The 25866-nt window shown below is 43.0% G+C and overlaps 1 protein-coding gene across 2 annotated transcripts in view; it reads right to left on the reverse strand.

The window, feature by feature from the left end:
* Positions 1-25866, reverse strand: part of LOC115807550 (5'-AMP-activated protein kinase subunit gamma-1) — a 50464-nt gene that overhangs the window by 1963 nt on the left and 22635 nt on the right. For both annotated transcript variants that reach the window (XM_030768584.1, XM_030768585.1), the window contains 12 exons: positions 17444-17655; positions 13519-13570; positions 9702-9811; positions 7735-7816; positions 4678-4736; positions 2438-2483; positions 2291-2345; positions 1617-1743; positions 809-974; positions 656-693; positions 369-515; positions 132-225 (listed from right to left, as the gene is read on the reverse strand). In XM_030768584.1, the coding sequence (XP_030624444.1) occupies positions 132-225; positions 369-515; positions 656-693; positions 809-974; positions 1617-1743; positions 2291-2345; positions 2438-2483; positions 4678-4736; positions 7735-7816; positions 9702-9811; positions 13519-13570; positions 17444-17655 (1188 nt within the window). The remainder of the gene's footprint in view (positions 1-131; positions 226-368; positions 516-655; positions 694-808; positions 975-1616; positions 1744-2290; positions 2346-2437; positions 2484-4677; positions 4737-7734; positions 7817-9701; positions 9812-13518; positions 13571-17443; positions 17656-25866) is intronic.

Genomic DNA, 25866 nt, shown 5'->3' on the forward strand with positions numbered 1-25866 from the left:
TGCAGTAGCCGTGCAGTCTCCAGTAATGTTGCGTGAGTGGGCCACAGGCCGAGCCGTACCTGTGGGGTCAATGGGAGGAGGGAAGAGGAAGGTCCAGGTGAGAGAGGTTTAGGAATTCTGTGCATTTATACCTGCTGGAGTGAGCACCAGTGCCTGTAGGATATCAGACAGAGAGACAATGCCCACGATGCTGGCGTTCTCATCCACCACCACCAACCTGTGCACCTGGACAGACACGGACAGGGACGCGTGACTCGTTACATCTGGCCCAGTCTGAAAGACTACGTGCTACTGTACGCACACAATACTGGTGATGTGCTGCGTGTGCGTGTGTGTCTTTCTGTGCGTCATCGACAGAGATATCTCACCTCTGCTTTGACTATCCTATCAACAATGGTCTCCAGTGTCTCCAGTCTGTTGCACTTCATGACTCCCTCAAAGTACTGGGAGCGATGTCTCAGGGCCTGAGTCACGCTGATGTCCAAGTTATTGTAGGTCTTTTCAGCAGCAAGGTTCTGCATGCACAGGACACACACAGAGCGAATGTCAACTTTCAACTACTACCATTAAAAGCTAGTGTAAGATGCTGATTTATGTGACCAGTTCATTGAGATATATATATAAATATAAGTGACAACACAAAGAGAATACTTACAATGACATCGAATTTGGAATAAATATCAACAACTTTTCCTGTCGAGAAAAAAAAAAACAAAAAAAAAAAAAAACAAATGAAAATGTAATTTTCTAGAGTTTCAAAACAGTTGAGAGACATCACACTGAGCCTCTGTTTCTTTCTTTTCCTCACCTGACTCGTCTACCACGGGCAGTGCCGACACCCTCCTCTCCACAAAGATGCTGAGGGCTTTGATGATGGGCGTGTTGGGGTGGATGAAGGCGATGTTGCTGTAGGTGCCGATGCCCAGTTCCTCCAGTGTCTTCTTCATAAATGCCGGTTTCGGCATCTCACACACCTGTAACACACAGACGTCCAGTCATCTTTATCGTGGATGTCTTGCCTATTTCAAGTCATCAGTACCGTAATGCAGACTCTCTCTTAAATCAGTCCACTAAATGGCAAAGAGTATCTTATGTCTGCAGAGTGTAATGTGATACCTAGAGCAGTAGGTGGCGCCAAAGCAATATTAGTGTAGAGAGGCCAAAGACACTGGGTTATCTAAGTTAAGCAGCACATAACTGAGTAATTTATCACTGAATTACAGTACTTATGATGTAACTCAAAGTGACAAAATCAAACCAAAAAACATATTACTGAAAAAGTGCAGTTATGTTTTTTTTAATCAGTATGCAAATACAACAAAAAAAACGCTTCGGCCCAGTAGGGGGCAACACGTGACCTGAAATTGCACCGACATGCTGTGCCTCCACTGCCTCCTAAATTTAGTGCATGAAAACCCGACAGATGCAGTGCATTTTACAACAACACACAGTCAGAGATTGCCATAGGCATTTCTTTAACGCTGAGTCAACCCACATACTTAACTCAAAGTTAATTCTCTTCTTATACAGACTCTCAAACAAACATATTCATTACTACACTATTCTGCACAGCGAATGATTGTGAAGGCACATGACACTGTTAGCATGGTACTTACAAAAAGCTGAAGGAATTTGAGGATCCTCTTGTGTGTGAGGATATAAAGTGCATTCCCAGTGACGGGGTCGATAACGGGCAACCGGTGAATCTTGTTCTTGATCAGTGAATACACTGCATCAAATATGCTGCCAAAAAAAGCATATACACACACACACACACACACACACACACACACACACACAACACAGACAAAAAAGAGAGTTTTACACAGGCCATGGTCTACTCTGAAACAGAACAGCAGTCATATTTCTGAAGCGGCGAAAGGTTGAGCCTTAATCCACGTGTCCTTTTGCCGCTGCACCAAAAGTGGTTTTTTTGCGGCCTTGACTTGCAGGGTAGGTAGGGTCACTGAATTATTTAGTGTTTTCAAAATAAGGGCGTGCTCCGCGTCCAAGGGAGGGACGGGGTAAAAATATGCGAGGGGAGGGGGTTGGCCGTTTCCCCTAGGGAAATCTAGGAGCAGAACAAACACAGCCCCTCTGGGAGAAATCCATACTGATATAGCATTGCTGAGACAGTCCCACCATAAAATATGGGGCTCACCTGTGAGAGTCTGTGACGCCAGGCGACAGTAATATTTTATGATTTGAGACGAGGAGATTCATCAGTTAACGCTAAGATTAATGTATCTCAACACCTGCGACGAGCGGAGAAAACAGAGACGGCCCTTACCTTGCATCGGGCGATATGTTCACTAAAGGCTTAAACGTTTCTTGAAGATAGAGCTCTGTAGAGACGGGAAGAGGAAATTTGCTTTCAGTTCAGCGCGTACTTTCAGGGCTGCCTTAAATTAGCACATCAGCGAAAAAGACGCCTTACCTCGCCACGTCTCTATTTTATGTTCCTCGAGCTCGTAGATTTGTACCTGAAATGCAACAATTAGAAAAGGGATTTCAGCTTTGTATTCAGAAATTCACCCCCCCCCCAAAAAAAACCCAACAATAGGCTGATTATGAACACTGACGTAAGCAACACTGCGTGGAACAACACTGAGTGGAATTTCAAGCACTGAAAGAACAAGCTTTCAATATACTACCTGCTGGAAAAGGGGAGGGGAGTTTCGAGGAAAAGCAGGGTAGAGGGTAGTGAGTGCTGACAGAGAGAGAATGTGAGAGATGGAGCACCTAACAAGCAGCTTTCCCAGAGGGACTCCAATTAGGAGCTGCCCGGCTAACTATGACGCAAAAAGCCAGGTCTAAAAAACACTCGTCTATACATAGCCTGAGATGGACCAACGGAGGCAGCACAGTGCCTCGTATAAATCAACGCGCTAATGATGAGCGAGACACAAAAGGCCTCTGAGCGTGTTATGTGTTTTCATAGGCAGTGTAAGAATGACTAGAGATAGAGGAATCAGAGTTAACGCTGAGGCTTATTAGTTTATTTTTATCACACATAAACCTTTGGATTGGCCTTTTGGACTCAACTAACCTCATACAAGACTAATACAAGACTGTGTGTGTGTGTGTCAGTCTGTGTGTGTGTGTCTGTGTCTGTGTGCGTGTAAGAGACAATCAAGCCACCTGACAGACTCTACACGAACATGACTAATTCAGTGCTTTCGGCGTCTCGGGCTGTGTGGTCCAGCCCAGAACAGGAAGAGGCTGTGTATGACTCCGAGTCATTTCCTGTCTCAGAGGAGCTCTAACCAAGGAGCTGCACAGCTCCCTCATTAATAAACATGAATCAGCGTGCCACGCCGATCTGGGCTGATACGGTGCTCCTCTACCGTCTTGTCTTCCCCTTGGGTGACATTCTTTTTTTTTTTTTTTTAATAGGAATCTAAAATGATCAGGATAACAACAAAGCAGATGTGTCTAAGAGATTATGAATATTAATGAATAACAAGAAGAGACGTTTGAATGCGAACATGGTTTGGGGGTGGGGTGGGGTGGTGTTTAACAGCTCTCTCTTGGTTTTTAGAGTCAACAGTAGCTTTAAGCTTCTACAGAGAGAGGAACTAAAACCAAATTATACCAGACATAATAATATAACATTACAGATTATGATGACTCTAAGGCATTTATCATTAATACACTGCTGCATTTGCTATGAATGACTCAGTTTGTGCTGCTCTTCCATCGCTGCGCATCCACTACAAATAAAGCCTTTTGTTGAATGGTTTAAATAAAGCCCCTGCCTAATGTTACTTGTTCTCTATGATTCAAAGAGAAAAGCTGGGGATGCAGTAGTGTCAGAGCACAGTGGTTTATCTCCTGCAGAATCTGCTGCTCTTCTCATAGCCATTACCAGGCTGAGTGAACGCTCGCACTGGGTAATACATGGCCCTACACAGCAATCTCCTTACATAACACATTCATACTAATGGCTTTGTACTGGACAGCAGCGTTACTGTACGGTCTGCCTAGAGAAGGCTTCTCCCATCTGAAAGCATGCATGTACATTACTGTACGGTCTGCCTAGAGAAGGCTTCTCCCATCTGAAAGCATGCATGTACATTACTGTACGGTCTGCCTAGAGAAGGCTTCTCCCATCTGAAAGCATGCATGTACATTATTGTACGGTCTGCCTAGAGAAGGCTTCTCCCATCTGAAAGCATGCAAGTACATTACTGTACGGTCTGCCTAGAGAAGGCTTCTCCCATCTGAAAGCATGCATGTACATTACTGTACGGTCTGCCTAGAGAAGGCTTCTCCCATCTGAAAGCATGCATGTGCATTACTGTGCGGTGTGCCTGGAGAAGGCTTCTCCCATCTGAAAGCATGCATGTACATTACTGTACGGTCTGCCTAGAGAAGGCTTCTCCCATCTGAAAGCATGCATGTGCATTACTGTACGGTCTGCCTAGAGAAGGCTTCTCCCATCTGAAAGCATGCATGTACATTATTGTACGGTCTGCCGAGAGAAGGCTTCTCCCATCTGAAAGCATGCATGTACATTACTGTACGGTCTGCCTAGAGAAGGCTTCTCCCATCTGAAAGCATGCATGTGCATTACTGTGCGGTGTGCCTGGAGAAGGCTTCTCCCATCTGAAAGCATGCATGTCCATAGTTTGCCTCACAGGCTCAGACAAAGAGGTTAAAAAAGAACTCACGTACCATGGGTGACTTGTAGTATCTGTGCAGTATGTTGATGAAGTCTGTGATGGTTAACATTCCTGAGAAAAGCAAGAAAAGACTTTAGTTTGAAATGTCACACATGTTGAGAGGACTGCTCATGAACAAACAAAAAAAGAAAAAAAAAGAGAGAGGGAGACAGAGAGAGAGAGGATGTTCCTGATAAAATCCACTCTCTGTTGAACATACACTCTAGTTCTTTTGGCACTCTGGCCTCCCTGGGGAAAGGCATCAGAACCTCTGCGGGAGCGCGTGAGAAGCACTTTACGCCAGCCACATGAATACGCTGACGCCACGGCTAACGTCCCAGTGATGCAAGGCAAGAGGACAAGAATGAAGCTACCTCCATCCACTCAGAGTACTATGTGACCTCGGGGCAGGAGGGGGGCCGTCATAATACAGCATTGTGCCGGACACAACAGAGTTTTACACGTGCAAGAAATGGCCGTCTGGAGAAAGGAGGGCTTTTACTCGACCATTACATAAACACTGTTGGGCTTAGAAAAGTAAGGAGGCATGAGTCCATGCTTAAGGCAAAGCAGTCTGAATATTCTTGTGTCACTCAACTGTGCACTCCCTGAGAGTGGGATCCTTCATCCTTTCACTCACTAACTCTCTCTCTTTTTCTCTCTCTCTCGATTAAGTGTGGACATGGAGTATTTATAGCTGTCCTCATCACACTGGCCCAGATAGAAGGCTCAGGCTCTATTACAGTGTGTCAGAGGACAGTCAGGCAGACTCACAGATTCTCAAAGCGGAGGGTGAGGAGGGAGAGATCACAGAGAGCAAGCGCGGGGATGAAGGGAAACGAGAAATGGAAAGGCTCGCTGTCCGAGGTCCGCTTAACGGTAGAAAGAGAGACTAATGCCAACTCTCAAAATTCCCAAAATAAGGCTGAGCGTGTGTGTGCTTCGCTTTTGTAGACGGTTCTCTATTTTAAGCCATCCTAAGCAGAGCCGTCGGTAGGGAGTGGTGCAGCGCATGTACACGGGGGGGGGGGAATGACCTAGCAAACCATCGCTGTGAGTGTGACGGTCGAAATCGGCATTAAAAATGTCTCCCCGTCAGGAATGGAATTAGTGGTGTTTGCATCTGTGCTTGATGGAGAGGTGATGTAGCTCAGGTGCTGCCCTGTTGCCGAGCTGGAGTGAGACTGATGAACGCTCACTCACTCGCTCGCTCACTCGCTCTTCGTCGAGTAAGAAGGTGGGAGATTCTGATCCCTTTTAATTAAAATCCCCACCCATTCCCATCATCTCCGCACCTCCCCTCTCCCCCCTCCACACACACACACACGCACGCACGCACACAGAAAACACATACGACAAACTCTATGAGCTTTCCACACGGAGCATGGCCAAAATCAGTGTTGTATTAAAACCCCGTCAGCTCCGCCCTCTCCTCACATAAACAGACTTTTTCTTTGTGCTCTCTCAGGGTGGTGAAATGAAGCCTGTCTGCACATTAGTGGCACAGAGCTTTTAATGTAACTCATGACTCAGCACCTCAAACAGACCTGCTCCATCTGCCCATCTATCAACACTGAGCCGTTTCAAACGATCAAATGATCACAGAGACGGGCAGACCACTGGCATCCACCAAGCTACAGCCCTGTAGCATACAGCTTCCTGCGTTTTTATGCTCATCACAAAACTCAAATGGCTAAGGCAAACCAGCAAGAACCCTTTAAAGAGGTGGAAAAAAAGGCTTTATCAAATAAAAGGCCGGCTGAAGCTGAGGGAGGATGTGATTTGCTCTGCTCAGATAAACTCTTCCATCCTCCAGGCTCTCACTTTTTTTTTTCTTTAACTATCCTCCTCTCTCTCTATTCATTAAATCTTCTCCTTTCTTCAGTAAGACCATCTCTTACTGACAACAGAATCTAAGTTCTAATGTCAACTCAGTTTTTTGGGGTTTTTTTTTTATTGTGGCACAATTCTGAATCTGTCCCTCAGCATGAAAAACAATCACCTTTACCCCTCCACAATCTCCACTCTCACACAGAGGCTTTTCTAAGGAGTGAGCCAGCGACTCTGGCCAGTAGATGCGGTGACTTTAGCCAGAGCGTGCTTCTATTTTAAGCGGGCCTTGTCATGGTAACAGATATCACTCTGCGAGGCAGCGCTGTTGAGTGTCGGTGAAGGCGACGGGGCGTCCCACAGATCATCATCTGCTCTCCCTTTGGGCACTAAATCTCTCCCGGGGCATGGAGCTGTGCATATATCAATTTACACACTCTCAAAGGAGGGACGCACCTGCACTAAGATGTTTAAGGCTAAAACCGACAACGGGCTGAAAGGAAAAAAATTGTCTGTGTTTCGGCAAACAGTTCCCCCTGCTACACAGGCATGTAGATGAGTGTGACGTACTTGGGCAAAAGGACAAAGGGATTCGAGCACAAATGTACGCTTAATATTTCTCATACAAACCCATAAGCGTTTTGTCTGAAAAGTATTTAGGACAGGTAAACATCTCATTTGAGCGGTAAACGAACAAACGGATTCGGAGAGCTTAGGACGTCTGTAAAACATTACAGTGCAAATCCTTCAGACCCTTCACATGCCCCTATCACATCAGAGGCCCAGAAACAGGGCTTAACACTTCCAGGAATTACAAATACTTGGGAGGACCAACTTTTTCCTCTTTATTGTTTCTGGAAAAAGTCTGTGACGGTTTCTGAAAAAGCCATTCAGAACAAGGCACGTTTTACTAGGATCGTCCTCCCTTTTCCATTCATTTCCATTCAACATGACCGGGACCCACAACAACAACAACAAAAAAAAAAGAGAGTAGAGAACAGAGTAAGGGAGGGGGAAAAAAACAAATTCAGCAAAAGAACATGAATGATCTGGAGACGGACAGACAAGCCAGTCTACGTTCTGTCATGTTGAAATGGCTCAACTGGAAAGCTGCACCACTCCTGTTGGTCTGTTTTGCACACAGTTAGGATACAGGCTTCATAATATCTGTGACTCAGCTGTCCTCTGTTGCTATTAAGGTGACTGTGACACAGTGACTTTGATTTTTAAAAGCACTTACCCACAAAGCTCTGTTTCTTTGTCTCCCATAACGGGGCTGCACGGACACCGTTGGCCACCAAGGCAAAAAAGGCCTTCTTAACCTGACAGGGACAAAAAAACAAAAAAAAAGAGAGAGAGAATGAAAGAAAGAGAAGATTTAACCTTACGCTTCGGAAACAGGGCTCGTGAACTTACTAGCACATCAGATACTGAAAGTAAAGGGCTCTGTTATCTGTCACCTTCTCCCCGGTTTGTGTTTCCAACAGTGACAAGACGGCAGAATGACACCGTCTAATCCTCTCTTTTAAGCACTTCCTCGAGCTGGATTTTATTATCATCAAATCTGCATCTACATCTGCATACTTCGCAAATGCAAAACATCCACATGTCAAACCGTACTCTGCGCAGTGGAATGGTTGACAGATGAAATTGGAAGATAAAGGGGACGGTTCTGGGAACCCAGCAGCGAACACTGAGAATGATAACTATGTGTTCTCTGAACACAAACAGCACACTGGGAGTGAACCTCTGCTGGAGATCAGATGATTCACCAATTCACTATGGAGGCTCTGGTTGGGAGAGGGTGCTCACACGCAGAAGAAGGGCTTGTACGAGCCTGCAAAGTAAATACCACATACCAGGACCTTATTAAAACTTGCCTTCCGGAATAACTGCTACTGCGACGTGATGCTCGATCCTAACCTCAGAAGCTAAACGCTCAAAGACTTCTATAATGTTGTGTAAACGTTGTCTATAATCTGACAGCAAACAGCAAATTCCTCAGGCGTTTACCTCGTTCGCACTCATTCCCCATTTGCAGGGGAGCGGCGCGGATTAAAACAAAGGGCGTTCGTTCCGAATGCTATCGGTGCCAGGGCAAAGATATAAACAAAGCATTAATCTCTGTGTCTGGGAGCACTCTTAAATAAATCACGAAGTCCTCTTGTCTTCTTTCCTGAGGTGTTAATCCAGATGAATCAGAGATTATTAAAGTTTAATCACGTCCTGGTGGGAGACATAATGAGAATCTACCTAAAGCATATTTCCAAGACAAATGGAACGACTTTTTGGGCGGGCGTCAACTCCGTTCTGTCCTAAGCTGCCCGCAAGGATGGAACAGCGGTGAGTAAGGGATCAGATGTATAATCTGTTTGCTCCTCCACTCTCCAACAATGGAAGTGCAGCTGCAGCTAAATGCTAAAGAGAACGTCATTCATCTCAGTCATGAAATATTTATCGCTGCTGACAGAGGAGCAACAACTAACCACCCCTCGCCACGAACACAAATCAACCGTCTCTGACCTACATCACCGTAAACGTTCTTACATGAATTAAAGCACACTCGTTTAGCGTGCTAGAAGAATGCAGGGTCTGAGATGGATGCGTAAGCCCTCATCAAAGCTGGGCACTCACCCAGGAGACAATGAGGATTATAGACAACACTCCCTCCCTTGATTAAAAGTTTGAGCTTTTTTTTTTTTTTTTAAATTGAGCTTGATTCTAAGGCCACAGATCATGAGACAGCTGTCTTCAAAGAGGGAGTCATTTAAGATAAGAAACAAAGCCAGAAAAAAAAAAGCCAGTTCTCCTGCAATTTGTAAGTGTTTATTAAGTAATAGTAGAATAAGCTCCAGAAAACGCCTCTCTTCTTAATGAATTCAGGCCTCTCAGGAAATACTGACAATACCTAATCGTTGCCTATAATTATCCTCCACTTATTTCATTTTCTCCTCCAAAGATCACAACAGGGTGAACTGTTAGTAAAAGAACACAAATTACGACTGAACAACAGCACAGTGGTATTGTTACCTTTTTGACTTTCATTCACGACTTTGTTTACAGTGGGGCAGAGACTGACAGTTTTTTTCTTTTCTTTTCTTTTTTTTTCCCTAAGCTTAAACATACTGGCAAACTGCAGACTGACATGTTTGCAGTAAACCTGCTATCCTGTTTACAGAAATAAACATAGACGGGGGAGACGCTTACCTGCAGTGTAGTGTCAAAGACCACTAGCTTAGAGCTGGTAGGAACAATGTCATAGCACTTGTGTGACTTCATAAAGCGCATATAAATATCACTCTCAGATTCTTCAACAGCTGCAAAACAAACACACAAACAAACAAACAAACAAACAAAAAACATTAAATACAATTAGAGGTGAAACGGGAACATTCGTACATACAGCCTGTAGGTTTGAGGGACTTGGGTTTATTCATTAACGTTAAGGGTAAAATTAGAACGAATAAAGTTTAAGTAAAATTCCTATCTGTGTCATGATTTACACCCCTGCTGCTGAAGGCACTGAGAATATCCTGTTCATAAATTCATAAGTATGGCATGACACGTCATCTCTGTGCTCTCTGGTTTCTTTTGGCACCGGAGAACATAGATTGTAATGTATAATGAATGTATGTTCCTCACACTGTCTATATGGATCATTTACATCTTTGAGGTCACAGGCTTGGCCTCTTGTATTATAGCCATAAGAATAAGTGTGGGTGAAACAATGACAAGCAGAGACGCTCCGTAAAAAGGGATAAATATCGGCTGAAAAGCTTTTCCACTCTGAGGACAAAAACAAAGGCATGTAAAAGCATGATCTAGTCTACAAGACAAATCTGGACGAACTCACTGAACTGTGGACTCTGAAGACCTCTCTCTCTGTCTCGCTCTCTCTCTCACACACACTCTCGCTCCATCCAGTCTCCACTGCCAGTTTCCATGGTAATGCTTATAGTAGTATTCACGGACACTAAACAGTTTCCTGGTAAGCTCTCTCCAACAACAGGGGAGGTGTTTGTTCTGAGGCTGTTGGGAGCAGCCTTACGGGGCACCGGGCATCTCCCTAGGAGTCTGAACGACACAGCCAACTCCTCTGAAGTGGCACTAGATTTGTGGGCCAAGTCTGAGATGTGAGGTGATTTTTAAAGACTTTTTTGTCAGTTGCTGTCTGTTTGAATGCTGCAAGGTCAAGGTAACGCTCAACTGCACTTAGGACCGACTGCTGTCCCAATGACAGGTCATAGGACAGCATAGTGACCTCTGCTAGCCCTTAGTCTTGAAGTTATTATCTGTTTCAAACAATGACTTTTGGACTCTCAACTCCAGCCATTTTCAGCTGGTCATCAGGTTGTTCTTCCTTCTAAATATGCAAAGAAAGCCATCAGACTTTGCACATTAAAAAAAAAAAAAAAGAAAAAAAAAAAAGCTTAATTATTAGTTGGTCAGCTGAACTAAAGTTTGCTGTTAAAACGTCCTTAATACAAAGAAAATTCTCCTGTGTGAAAAATGAAAGCGCGATTATATAAAGGTTCTCTAAATTATCGCTAACTCTAAAATGAGCGCACTGAAATTACTTTGCTCAAATATAGCCTTCTCCCTTGGTTTATAGAGGAGAGAAAAAAACAACTCTTCTCACGCAACTGAAAACTCTCATGGAAGAGAACAGTTTCAAGTTGTAGGAGAAATGGTTTCAGGCTGGTTTAACATTAGCTCATGGAAAATACCCTAATTATTGTGGGATACTTTCCAAAATTTTGTCCCAAAGACTGTTCATCAGTTACCGCATCCCAACTTTACCCAGAAAAAAAACCCAAAAATGCCTGCACGCTAGCTTAACACAACTGACTAATTCTAAATTCAGGGATTATAACTCCCTGAAAACACCACACCTGATACAAAACACATTTGTTAGAGCTTTTGTGCTAATCACCGTCACAGGAAAATAGAACTCAAAATAGCTATTGCAATAGCCCAATAAAAGGGCTCAAAGCATCTGAGTATTTGGATTTACCACAAACAGAGGCATGACGCCCTGGCAAATGGCCACACTGGCTATTCAGAGAATTGAATTACTGCAGAATGGTCCTTTTGTTGTTGGATACACCAGAGATTTCACATGTTACCACTGCACAACGTTATGGCTGCGTCAGGCCACCACATACTGATCGAAATTCAAAGGGTTTTTACAACCATCCATAGGACATTTTTACAGAGGCGTATCAATTATTCATTTAGACACTAAAAATGCACTGTGCAAGCATTCGCCTCCCTGCGTACAGGCCACAACCACTTTGAAATGGAGACTAAAAAATTGAGTTCAAAGGATTCTTCCAATTTCCGTTTATCTATTCACCGGGCAACATTTTCACATCGACACGGGAACGCAACCGTAGCTCACATGGGTGAATCTAATTATAGAAGTAGTAGCAAGACAGAAAGATCTACACCAGATAATTTCCACTAACACACAGTTATTTCTACCACTGCCAAACATTTCAAGGCAAGAAGCCTGTTCTTTCTCACATGGAGTGTTGTAGTGACGTTTAGCTTGAGAGCGGATTGCTCATTGCTCATGGCCTAAGGAGAGTCTGTGCCTTCAGCATGTGAACTCAGCAGAGAGAGGCCTGTTGAAAAAGCCTTCAACACTAGGCAGCTCTCAGTGGTGCGTCAGACAGAAGCATTCTCAGGTTAACACAACAGCTTAACCAAATAACGGACACATTAAAAATGCAGACAAATATGACAATTAAAAACAATAAATAAATAAACGGTTCATAGCCAAACCACTAGGCAGACAAATGAAACACCTACATCACTGGAAAAAGCTAAGAGCCGATAGCTCTCTCAGGAACAGAAGCGCTCTCCATTACTGCAGACAGCTTCAGGGCACTTTTCTCACACCAGTTCACACATTAGCACTAAGCACTCTAATTTTAGGGGTCATTTTTTGTTTACCTATTCACCACTTCTACACAAGATCATACACTGTTGCTTTGTTTAAGAGCCGATTTTACTGAAGACTTCACTTGCACGAGATCATCAAATTAGAAAATTAATTTATGTATAACTGAAAATGTATGTGACTCTGGCAAGATGATTCACTGGAAGACACAACCACTAGCTGTATAAACCCATTATTGTTATTATTATTATTAGCGTGGAGATAGAGGTGAACATGGATACACACATGAACAGACAAAGGAGGTGAGTACTGATAGAACTGCATCCTTTTTCATATTAAGAGCAACTAAAAGTTAAATGTAATCCATGACGCTAATGGTGTAGCAAGATGCCACCCTGCCCATAAAACATCGAACATTAAACTGTCTTTACAGTTTGAGTGTCCTTACAGTTTACCACATGGACAATAATATATAAACACAATGTTTGGGAATGTCTTCCTTTTAAGGGCGAGACTGCGCGTGTGGGACTCCAGCCAAGCGCAAAGAGCCAACAGGTTTGAGATGACGCCGAGCGAGGATCCCTACACATGAATGGAATCCCTCAATCACGATCTGTTATCTCTACAATCCATCTACACCAAGCAAACTGAAATCGACAGCATCCCCAAAGACACTTCGTTATACTCTACTACGACTCTCTCCTGGCTAAATGACGCACAATAAGGTAACTCATGCGAACCCGCGTTGAAATAAATTACACTGTAAAGCATCAGCTGAGAGGATAATAAAGTTTTAAGTGTAAACGTGATCTATGTATATCACTTAATGTGGCTGGTGGTTGCTACTGTTTGAAAAGGGCAGTTCGAGCCATCACCAGTAATGCAATCTAAACAGCTGAAGCAGATGTAGACAGTCAAGCGGTGGAGCTCATTGCTGAAATCGTTCCAGCTTTAAGAGCTTAAAGGCACAATGTGTAAAATACAAATACGGCGCATAGCCTGTTGTGATCTAAATTTGGAGTCATCTGTGCTGTACCTTATGATTTTATACATCGCTATCATTTTCACAGCTATAAAAGGGTACAGCCTACTGATTATATGTATTTCAAAGAAGCTTACCTTCATCCTCTATGTCAAGTTTCTCCAGCATGCCTTCAGTTAAACCGTGGACCTGTGGACGAGAGGCAGGGGACAGAGTCAAAGACTGGCTGGTGTAATGACCTGCTCTCCCCTCGCTCCCTCCACATAAACTGGATCACTAAAAGCAGTAATGAGACCGGCGCAGTCGGAAGCTGGCAGCCAAGCCGGCTGCTTGTTCGAGTTAAATATCAGTCTAAAGATATTTGAACTGTAACCGTGCAGACACCATTCGCTTTACGACAGATTTGCTACAACACAGAAACGTTATTGCTCTGTATGACGAGTCTACTTGCTACTTCAACGCGACTAACACTCAACCTCAGCACATAAAGCTCCGTCTTCGTGCTCTGACAACGTCAAAAAAGAGATAATGCGTCGAATACAAAAATAGCCTTTTATTTACACATCATTACTCTCTCCAGCCCTTACTAGGGCCCTATCATAGCCTTGCCGTACGGTATAGTCCGACTGTGTGTCTACAGCCTACTTCAAAGGTAAATTATGTTGCGATTGGGCAACCCCCTTTTGAGTTTGGAATGGAGTATTCCAGTTTGCTGCAGTCGCAATGAACGATTGGCTCGTTCAAGTGTGTTTAACAATATGCTACAATGCGCAGGTTCTCTTATCATGATTTGTAGTCCATGTGGAAAATATTATATGACTTAAATAAGGCGGGATCAATTCGTTCCCAATTGTTTAGATATCTATACCGGTAATTCCGTAAGGGCGCGCATTTACCTAGGGAACCTTGTAATTTATTTAAAGCAATCCAGTAACACTGGGTGAAAAATTAAAAAGAAGAGAAGGAATGAGCCTTAAGACTGCGCTGGGACAGATGTATAGTAAAATACAACTGAGCAATCTGGAATGATCTAAATTATTTCAGAACAGACCCGTGTGTTACCCCGCCCTCTTGCAGGGAAGTCCCTATTTTACCATATTAGGAAGTCCCCTGCCCATGTGCGTTGCCTGGCAGCAGGAAGCCATGAATCCCCTAACCCTGTTTTCGGGTTTTCAGGTATAACAAGAAAGCTTACTTTAAAATGCCACGTGGGCTCTCTTTCCAGGCATAAGGCTAAAGTCTAAACCTCTATCTATCCTACATCCTTTAAATATATATGGTGATTACACAACAAACTGACTTCATGTTAAAATCTGCGTGAATCTGAGGAAATGCCAACCATGTCTATGATGATGAATATCAGAATGATTACCCCTGCCCTGGCAACTTCTGAAAATAAAATGGCATTTCAGTGTTGTGTCATTTCGTATAAAAGCAGAGGCAGTAATGGATTATCAGCCGCTGACTATCATACAAAACAATGGTTTAATGTATTTAATGACTTTTGTAATGAACTGTTCTTTTGAACACGCTGATCTCTTTTAAAAGCACTCACAATGGGGAATAAAATTACATCCGAATCGAATCCACAAATGTTAAGAGGGAGAATTCAGACTGTTTTCATGTCTTTTCAGAATTAATCACACAGTGCATCTGATTTTCATGTCCCAGCCTAATCTAACACACTTGGGTCTAATATAACTCGCTCCTCTCACATCTAAAAAGTGTCCAGTCATTCACAGCTTTGCACTGTGTTTGTGCAGAACGGAGAAGAGCAGCACGCTCGCTCTGCAAACGCAGCGCTGTGTGCATGCAAAGCAACTGAGCGTCCTCCTAAGCTCGCAAAGCTGATCTTATGAGAGAGAAAAAAAAAATCAGTCTTAGCATAAATAATTCCTTTTTTCAAAAAAAAAAAAAAGAAGAAGTAGGAGAAGAAGGTTTGAAAAGTTGTTACTTTGGATGGGATATTCCAAGAGTATTGTGCTGATACGCTTCTTTACTATGAGTTGGCTCTGAATCATACTCCCAACGTTTTTGTTGTTGTTTAGTTTTTTGTTTGTTTGTTTTTTTGTTTTTTTGAGACAGAGAGACAACTGAACTAGCAACTCGGTTTTGCTGGGCTGTTTTTCCTCACTGTCTTAGTGCAGCATCTGGTATGCAGTAGAATTAAGAGAGAGAGAGAGGGAAAAAAAAAAAAAAAAACTTTGTGTCCACATTCTTGTTGAATGAATCATTGGGTGTGGCAGACTAACATGCGAAAAACAAAGTGCAACTAATATATAAACAACTCTTTTTGCAGATATGACATGATTTCGTTATATTGACATAAACTCATTTTTTAAGATGAAACTTGAAGGAGAGCAATCTTGGGGAAAAAAAAAAAGGAAAGAAGCAGAGCAGAGCAGCTGAGAGGAGATGTGGATTTTCAGTAATCTAAAGGTGTCTGCTCTGGTGGGGTTGTAGCTTCTCAAGTGTGTTTGAGAGTGACTCATTCATCACATAACAGAACAGATCAATAGCCCGCAAAAAGAGAACAGAAGAGAGGCGATTTTTTTTTTTACAAATACTGTTGAAATTAAAAGAAAGAACGAACAAAAAGCTTTAAAAAAAGCTGCGTTGTATTTACTGAGAAAGCTGCGTTGTATTTACTGAAGAATCAGCCACAGGTTTCAAACGGCTAAGTCACAAAAAGATCTGATCAGCTTTGCACACGAGAAGTCTAAGCACCATTACAATTACTTCAGTTATCACAAAAAAAAAGGATGGGAATCATTGCCGTGTTTGCAGTTGTCATGAGTGCATCACATTTGGGCTAAAAAAACCCATTTATTTTACTGAAGTAAGTTTAAAATGTGTTCCGTTGAGATCAAGACCTGTCACAGATCTGTTAGCATGGAAACTCTGTAATTTGACCTCAGTAATACTCTATTGGAGTGCCCTTCGTTGTGTGAGCCTCATCATTCACCATTTAAATGAGTAGCATTCCCAACCATCAGCTGTCACTGTCCCCAACCACAGCTAAACAGTCCCGCCACTGGGAATCCTTAAGGACAAAACTAAAAATGAATCCAGTCCTGACGCTATTCTCGAGCGCTCGGATGAAACCGGATCAAATTTGATTTTAGTTTGCGTGCTAGAGGAGATTGCCTGGGGGCATTTGAAAGATTTCACAGGGCAGTGACAGCACATCTTCACCCATTTGATAGAGTCAGTGGAGGCATTCTGGGCCAGTGTTCAGGCTGAAAAAGATAAGAGCATGACAACTGCTGAGAGCAGCCCTGGATCCCTGCTTGGATTACTGGGTGGGAGGGAAGGACAACAGCATTGCAGATGGTGACTGCTCTATTGATTTTGGCATAAGAACTTTCAATAGGGCTAAACCAAAGGGGGGAAAAAAGCGGTCAGAAGGGTAAGCGATACACTTCAAGAATCATATCAACCCTGTCTGCTCGTAAGGAAACCACAAACATGTGCAGTACGGAAACACATTGAAGCATACAGTTTTGTTGGTAGCTGCTCTATTTCAAAGCACTATAATAAATCCATTCTTCAAAACAGGCAATTAAAGATAATTAAAAGTCTGCCAATAAACGCCAGTAATCCACCGTTAACCACCGCAATCAATTATGAACATATTTTGCAAAGACTTCGGTATAACAAAAGATAAACTGGGGGATTTTTTTTTTTTTTCGTACAGTGTTACATTACCTTCAGATGAAATGAATAAGCACAAATCAGCAAGTCCATGCGGCCTTTTTAACATTCAGTGCACACAGCTCAAACAGTGCTTCAGCATGGCACGTATGTACAGCACCGCGTCTCAAGTGCAATTTGCAAAGGAAAAGCACCGGGGATAAAGCAAATCAATGCACATATTCCTCTAATGTAGTCAGTGTCTTCACCTCTATTTGTTATGAGGAAACAGGGTTTCACCTGGACATGTACAGGTGGTAAAATTGGCCTGACATCAACTGAAATCTCTCCATCAAAATGTATACGCATTATCGTTTCTGTTCAATGCTGAATGCTCTGATTCCGAGCGGCGCGCGGCTGGTTACTCACCGTTCGTGAGGTAGAGATGGGGGTAGAAGAAGGGGTGAGTGGTGGCTTGGCATAGGACAGGCCAAACCGCTGGCCCGTGTCCAGGGGGGAGGAATACGAGCGCAGCCGCTCCTCTGGCCTGTCGGGCTCATTGCGGGATGCCTCCGGAGGGAATGATGATGGTTGTTTGGTCACTTGCGTCGGAGTGGTGGGTGGCGAGGAGATTCCAGAGGCTGTATGAAAGAGACGACAGCAAAGCCAAAGAGAGATCAGATTCATGAGGCCAAGGACAGCATAAACTCTGGGTAGACGATGATGTCAGATACACTGGGTATCTGATCTACCTTCCGCTAATGCAGAGACTGGCTACACTGCACAAGAGACTTGTAACATTATGAAATTTGGCATAGCTTTCAGGGAAGGTGTCAGGCAGTCAGAGTGACAGAGATAGAACATTAAAGCGACTCCTCAAGTCATTTACATTGCATTAAACATTAAAATCCACCATTTTTCCTCTGAGTACTTATGTACAGTTTTCAATTTGCATCTCAAAACTGGATGACTCAGTCTAAGGATTATGTGTACCACGTTCCACAGACAGAGCACTAAAGGGCCTATCTTTGCCTCTGCCGGATTCCTGTGTCTATATCAGATATACTGGATCAGCAACCACCAAAAAAAAAAAGACGGGCAAACGTTATCGCAAAAAAGAAACAACGATTGAGAGCGAAAGATAACGTACTTCAAAGTCTTTAAATGATTAATCTGAGATTTTTTACGCTGATAACGGTTGCTTACACAATATTTACAACGTAAATAAACCAGTAAACGCATGTCTGGAGCACTGATTTGATTGGTTATGCTTATGAAGACTTGACCAAAAAAAAAAAATCTCCTACTTCCTTTTGGGCTCCTCTTTCTAGTGTCTGAGTCTGATCATCTTCCACTGCTTGTCACTGTCAGAAGATACAAAGAGAAGCAGGGGATACCTGTCATATGTGTGTTGTATATTCTGACCACGGGGAACTTGGGAAGGGGCGACCCATACAAAAAGGTATCTAGTACAATGTGATTTGGTGTTTAACAGCTACATTACAGACAGAGGGCGGAACGCTCTTACGCAGGCAGGGGCTTTATCTGGCTTATTTCACAGCTCACTGCCTCCAATGGTGGAGAGATTTCATGCTGCATTTGCCCAGGTATTTTCCCTCCACAGAGGTGAGGAATCCATCCAACAGTACGGAGTGTACCTGAGCCCTCAACGCAACACATCACTATTACGCCAGACGCCGTGACATACAATCAGTACTGGATTTCTGTATTACTAATCTGTGGTAATACTGTGAAGAGATGCAAAATGCCTGGGACAGGTCATTTTGGGCTTAACCACCTACGACCTGTCCAGTCACCGCGCACTTTTGATGAGGACTGTTAGAATGCCCTTAACTGCAATTGCTTGACTTATCTGTCTGTCTTTGCACGGTTTCTTTACAGTTGTTAGCAGCAAAGAGATAAAATCGATATCGGCGTAGTTCTCCTAATTGAATTCTTTAATTGCCCTCCCTTTCTGTTGCCTGACTGTGACATAATCTTTCAGGGTCTACCCCACAGGTCAGACGAGCCTGCATCTAGCCAAAAAGCCTTGGAGGAACACGTCTTTTCTTGGAGCTCAGCGTGGAGAGGCGAACTTATCAAGTTTCCACTTTGATAAACTGATACAGGGAGAGTGAAATGCATACCAGCCTACAGCGTAGTGGACTCAGTAAGCATGGCAATGAGCTTTAAAGAGAACTGCAGCAGGTTCCTGTTAACAGAAGGGAACTGCTCTGAGCCTGGGAAGTTTTGCTGAGCAAGGGCAAAACCAGTCAGGATCTGAGTCCGATAAACGACCGCATATGTTCATTAACCTTTACTGTTGCATTTTTATCTGCTAAACATTTATACAAGTCATCAACTGAGAGAGCCTGTATTTGAAATTCATTCGCAACAAACTCAACTGGCTTGTTGTACTACACTGAGAAACTGTTAAAAGAGACTGTGTGGTTCTCCAATCACTGAACTAAGCCATTATCTATTCTCAGCAAGGGGTATCAAAAGTAACTGTGATGGGCATTCAGGAGCTCTTTTGAAGCGATCTGGCATCAAGGCAGTGCATACAGCCTTTCCTCAGAGAAGAAAGCATTAGGGACAGAGAAATGGAGGGAGAGCTGAAAAGAGCAGGTCGCAAGGATGATGTCATTTGGAATGCAGCCCCTCTCTCTCTCTCTCTCTCTCTCTCTCTCTCTCTCTCTTTCAGTATGCATCATCCACAGGGAGCCTCCCTGTTGCCTCATAAATCCACAGAGATCACCAATACTAGGACCAGGCCATCACCTGACCACTGCTATGAGCAAGGATTGGGGGGTGACATATACCACCCCCCTGACTCATGCCTCTCAGTCTCTGTCTCTCTCTCTTTCTCTCTCTCCCTCTCTCTCACTCATTTGCTCTCTCTCTCTCTCTCTCTCTCTCTCTCTCACCCTCTCTCTCTCTCTCTCTCTCTCTCTCTCTCTCTCTCTCTCTCGCTCTGTCTCTCTCCTCTAGCTCTCTGTTTTGCTCTACTGTAATGAAGTGCACACACGGCTCATTGTCTTTCTTTCATTAGCATATTCTTCAGCAGTGAAGTTGAAAGCATGCAAATGATGAGTGTTGCATAGCCAGACAGAAACACAGAGAGAGAAGTAGCCAGTCTCAACCCAGACACCCTTAACAATATCAATCCAGCTTAACACAACACTTTGTTCATATCCCCGTTGCAAGACTTGACTGAGATGGGAATTCAGTGAGTACTCAGCTATATCACAACATAATTCATTTGAGTATCATAAGCTGAATCCTTTTTTTTTTATAAAACTCTAAGCATATTACAAATTTCACTCCATCTCTCCACTCAGCTACACATTATTTGACTTGTAATGAACAAATATGTATGCGTATTTACACAAATCCAAATTGATTTTAGTCAACAGGCAGACTCGAAAGACAGCTACATTTTTCATTGCAACGTTCTCACACAAATCCTTCTAAATAATCACAGATGTCAGACGTTCTCTCTGAAAACTCATTACGCCGTGTGCTTTGAGTGAACCATTGTGACTCCGCAAATATCGAGAAGAATCCCGTGGCATGAAGAGAGGGAAAGACGGGGCAAAAAAAAAAGAAAAGATTGATGAAGGACTCGCTGGTGCAACAGTGTTCCACCCCAGGCCATCTCTACCCCCTCCCCCCCACTGAGACTTCACACTGTGATCAAACTCAACCTTCATCGTCCTTATCTGCCCTTTCAAATCCTCACACCCACCAAAGCATGACTCACTTTTCCTCAAAGAAACGGCCCTTTTCACACAAAATCTGCTCATTAAGTCCCGTCACGTTATACTTTACAGTCACTAACGCAACGACATACATATATATACATACCAAGATTTCACACGGGTTTCTGCAGGCATCTGCTAAACTGTTATGTCAAACTTACTCGCATATTAACTTCAAGTGAATTGCATTGATTTAATGTCATGTGAGATTACCACTTTGGAGGTAAGTGATCACAGTAGTACACTCTAAGGGACTGTATAGCTTTCACAGAATACACTCTCTCTCTGTAAGGATCAGTCCAGACACAACACCTGCCCTTTAACCGCTGTTTGCCTTTCATGTTCCTTTACAAACTTTCACAAAAGTTCAGCATGTTTATCACCAGTAATCTTCGACATTTGACTGACCCTGTGTCGGGTAGATTGACCTTGCTCAAAGTTTTTTTTTTGGTTTTTTTGTGCCATGTTTCCAGTGCCATGTGTCAGCTTTATGCAAACAGCTCTATCGGCAGTGACTCAGTCAGCAATGACCAATCTGCATTTTATGTTTTAACTCCTTCACTTAAACACATTACTGTAATAAAACCCTATCAATATAGCCAGTGTTAGAATAATTATTCGCATATTATTGTATGCGTATATCATGAAAATAGATTACAAAATAGAGGATAGAAGCCTGATAAGCGCGATAAGTGCAAATTACCCCACAATTCATGCCTGGGTTGGTGTAGAAACAGGGGAAGTAACCTTTGCGGAAGTTTGACTTTTTTGGTGAAGGTGTACCTTGCAGCAAAGGACAGCTCTGTAAAGGACAGTGTATCCAGATGCACTGAGTTAATTAGGAGACAGATGTCCTTGTCTGAAACTGCTTGACACTGTTTAATGTACTCTGCAGGAGACAGACCACCAGCACAATACAATCTCTCATACAGGAATAATAACCTTTCACTTCTCATCACACGTTCACCCCCCCCCCCCCTCCCCAAGTGTCACTATGACTTATTAACCAAGAAAAACAATTTCCACCTCTGCATCAGACAGCTGATAAAACAAAGAGATCACACAAAATGAGCATGCGTGAAAAGTAAGGGCAAATCAGGCCAAATGTCTGGAAATAACAATGCGCACACATTCAATGACTCCAAATATTATACAAACATATGTTCCTGTGTTACTGAACAAGACTATCCCCTTGAAAATAACATTAAAGAAATGTAACAGTAGATAATGGTCTGCCTCAAGTGGTTTTCAAAGATTCAGATGAATAAGATAGCATCAGGGCAAAAGGGAAAGGGGGTGGGGCAGAGAGAGTGTGGGGAGTAGTCATGTTTATTTTATCTACTGACTGTCATACATCAGATAGACATATGAGACACAGAGAGACAGGAAACAGCATGGTGTCTGTGACACCTCTGTAAAGTCTGATGACTGCGTGCGTAAGCAGACATCACAGGTCACAAGGGTTCATCACACTACTTCCATCTCAAAGTCCTTTCAAGCATTACAGATCATGTAAAAAAAAAATATATTCATCATTCAATGCGACAAAAAAAAAAAAAAAGCACTTTTTTTCATGACCAAATCATGAAAAGATAAGACGTCCATTTGAGAGACAGAGCACGTTATTAGGCATAAACGCGTTTAACCTCTTTTCTGCTCAGCGATATGGAATTATTAGGCTTTTATAATACGCACAGAGCGTGTCATGCCTTTCTCATGCTGCACTGTAGCACTCAGGCTCGACTAAGCCATGTAACAGATGTCAGTGAGGGGTGGGACGGAGGGGCACAAGCCGCAGTGTTGAGCTGGCAGATATATACTCAGATAAGCATGACAAGCACTTTTATTGGGAGTAGAATTACAACGAGCAGACTGCAGTAAACATAGCTAAGAGTTTTCTGTTTCAGGTTTTACAGGAGACCGTATACTTAGCCAAACATTAAGAAAAAAAACCCTATTAAGACTGTAATAATAATAATAATAATAATAAAAGTCGTTAGACTGTACCGCCTTCAAAGACTTATTTTAGGAGTCTCCAAGAGACCAGCAGTGCCACCTAGAGCAAGTCCTGTGTAATAACTTTTGTTAAAAAAAAAAAAGAAAGAAAGAAAGAAAAAAAAAATGAGGGCAGCATGCATGTTAAGAGGCTAACACGGAACAGCCTGCTTTGCGCGCCACCAGTTTTGTCACATATGTTCCTTTTTATTTGCTGTGGACATGTGTCGTCCTGTCTTTAGTCATCATAGTCTTGTCCTTTCGTTCAGACGGCACGCTGAAAGCGAAATGAACCGGACGGGAAAAGAGCTAGAGGCGACTGTCACTATGACTCTAAATTCTGCCTCAATCTGATGGCACACTCACAACATGTTAGAGGCTCTGAGCCCCAGATGGTTGCCGTGGTAAAAGGCTGACTGTCAAATCCCATCGTTATTCAACTCCTCGCTGTTCTAAGGAGTTAAAACTCATGACGCTTAATGTGAGATTCCATCTTTAAAAAACAGATCGTTCTGTGCATCCAGAACTGCTTATTGGTACAGACTTCTTTTTTTCTTTTTTTTTTTTTGAGATTGTTTGTGAACTGGTCCATCAGTGTAAAAGGGCTATGAGAATATTCATGAGAACCTGTTTATTCTCTCCTTAAACAGCCGAGAATGCTATCCCAGTAGTGTTTCTCACATTTACCATTATACTGCTCTTTCAGAGGTGACGTCTCTCTGATGTCTTATCCTTAATAGACACGCTAATGCTTTGCCCTCCTCAGCCTTCAAATAAGCCAAGAATAGATTCAGGCCAAAGCTTCATTCTATCTCAAAAAGACAGCTCCCGTTATCATTTCGAACACCGCTCTCATTAAAATGGGACACACGACAAATTTGTGTGTCTCCGTGTCCTGGTGGACATGTTAAAGAAAAATAAAATAAAGAAAGAAAGAAAGAAATAAAAGACTCACAGTGAATGCTCTGCTTCTGTATTTAAAGGAGATGCACTCAGCACTCGTAATGAACTAAACAGTACACACAGGCTAATCTCATCCCTGTTTCTCTTATCACCACATTTATCGTCCAACAGAGCGACAGAGGAGAGAGAGAGGGAGAGAGAGGGAGGGAGAAAGAGAGAGAGAGAGAGAGAGAGAGACAGACAGACAGACAGACAGAGAGAGAGAGAGAGAGAGAGAGAGAAAGAGAGAGAGAGAGAGAGAGAGCACTCACTCAGCTCTTTTTGGCTATATATCCCTGAACTGTCAACAACCAGCGGCCCATAATCCATTTTTTTAATGAGCAACTCAGGGACTGAGCCGCAACCCCATTTTTACATCCTGCAGGCTGTGCTTTCCACCTTGTCATCACTGATCAAGCTCCCATCTCCCTAACTGTTTGATGTAAATACTCAGCTGCTTGTTCTGTTGCACGCACAACAGAGGCTACGTCGAGCCAGAGCCCCCATCTCCGTGAGGTCCACGGGGGGTGGGGGGTGGGTGGGGGCTGCGACTTCATTGTCAGGTAATTGTTTTGGGGTTTTTTTTGTGATGAAAGAGATGGACTTCACCTCAGGACAGCTTAAGATCCTGAAGTTGGCATTTCCTCTATCTCCTGACATTTTAGCTGCTTAATCTGCTCTCTACAGTCAATCCATTTCAGGCATGCAAGCTTCTTAATATAGCCGGGGCTGCTGACATGTATTTCTGGGGATAAGATAAGGACATGGAGGCTGGGTGTTCTTCTCGTCACCGCCTTTGCCCGTTCTTTTCAGATCCACATCCTTTCTTCTGATGAAAACATGCCTAGCAAGGAGGAATGTGATCTGAAGAGTTATGCTGAGTAATTTAATAGAGGGAAGAAGACACCCTCTATCCAGGTCTGTGGAACAGGATGTTCAGTGCGTTTTGTGGAGGTCCAGAGAAAGCAGAGTGTCACATCACACCTCAGATCTCTTGGTGCGACACCCAGAGAGGTGTAGGGTGTCATCAGGATCCAGCATCTTCAGGGTTCTCAAACTTCTACCTTACTCCTCAAAGCCTGACTGGAACCTGCAGAGAAGGGATACGTTTCCCCACAAACAGTTGGCTCCTACCGTCCTTACTGCTGTCAACGTATGGAAATAAAATAAAAGACCCACGCTGTGTTTGAAATCACTCACTACTCACTATGCAGTGCACTATATAGTGAGTTCGCCATTTTGTAGTGCTGTCCGGATGTGCAGTGAAAATTGTTATACCCCATATAGAGCATTCAAAGTATCCCACAGTGCATCGTGAAAAGTAGGGTACAACGGATGTACCCTACATCGACCGACTTAGACCACCATGCATTGCGGCCTGTCCCGTGAAAGCAGGCAAGTCTTCACAGACCAATCCGATGCAGATGCTCTGGCGTTTGCTTATGAAACAGAGATAATAATTACGAATATCCGGCGCATAATTATGCAGCAGCATAACATCCAAATAGTGTCCCAAATGTATCAACAGCTGTCTGCCCTTATCCCCTAGTGAATGTTCTATGTACCAAACACTACATAGTGAGCAGGAAGTAGTGAATGAGTGAATGATTTCGGACACGGCACCTGAGTTTGGTGTGCAGGTTCAAATCTGCTGCAACTTGTGACAAAGAAATAATGTAAACTGGTGAAAGAGATGGAGAATACGTGTGTATATATATATATATATATATATATATATATATATATATATATATTTTTTTTTTTATGAAATATTCAGAGGAATTTGCAGCAATGGAAACAGTTACAGAGAAAATCAACAAAGGCTATTATTTTGAAAAAAAAAAAAAAAAAAATACTATGACTGTGTCCATGATTCTGGAAGACAACGCTTTAACTGAAAACATCTAAACATGAGCCAAAGTGCATAGGGGTCTAAAGTTATGTTTACATATTTACCATTACATATCGCCGTCCGCGTTCATGGTCATCCTGGGTTTACTCTTTTCTCTCTTTTACGCAATGTCGTGACATCACTGACATTCAAAATGGCATGGGAAAGAGAACACAAACAATCACAGGGGACTCTCAAGGACATCACTCAGTTCGGTTACTTAGTAAATTCTGTTGTGATAGCTTGTTAAAGAAAAAAACAAA

This window comes from Chanos chanos, chromosome 3 (assembly GCF_902362185.1).
Source record: "Chanos chanos chromosome 3, fChaCha1.1, whole genome shotgun sequence".
Lineage (NCBI taxonomy): Eukaryota > Metazoa > Chordata > Actinopteri > Gonorynchiformes > Chanidae > Chanos > Chanos chanos.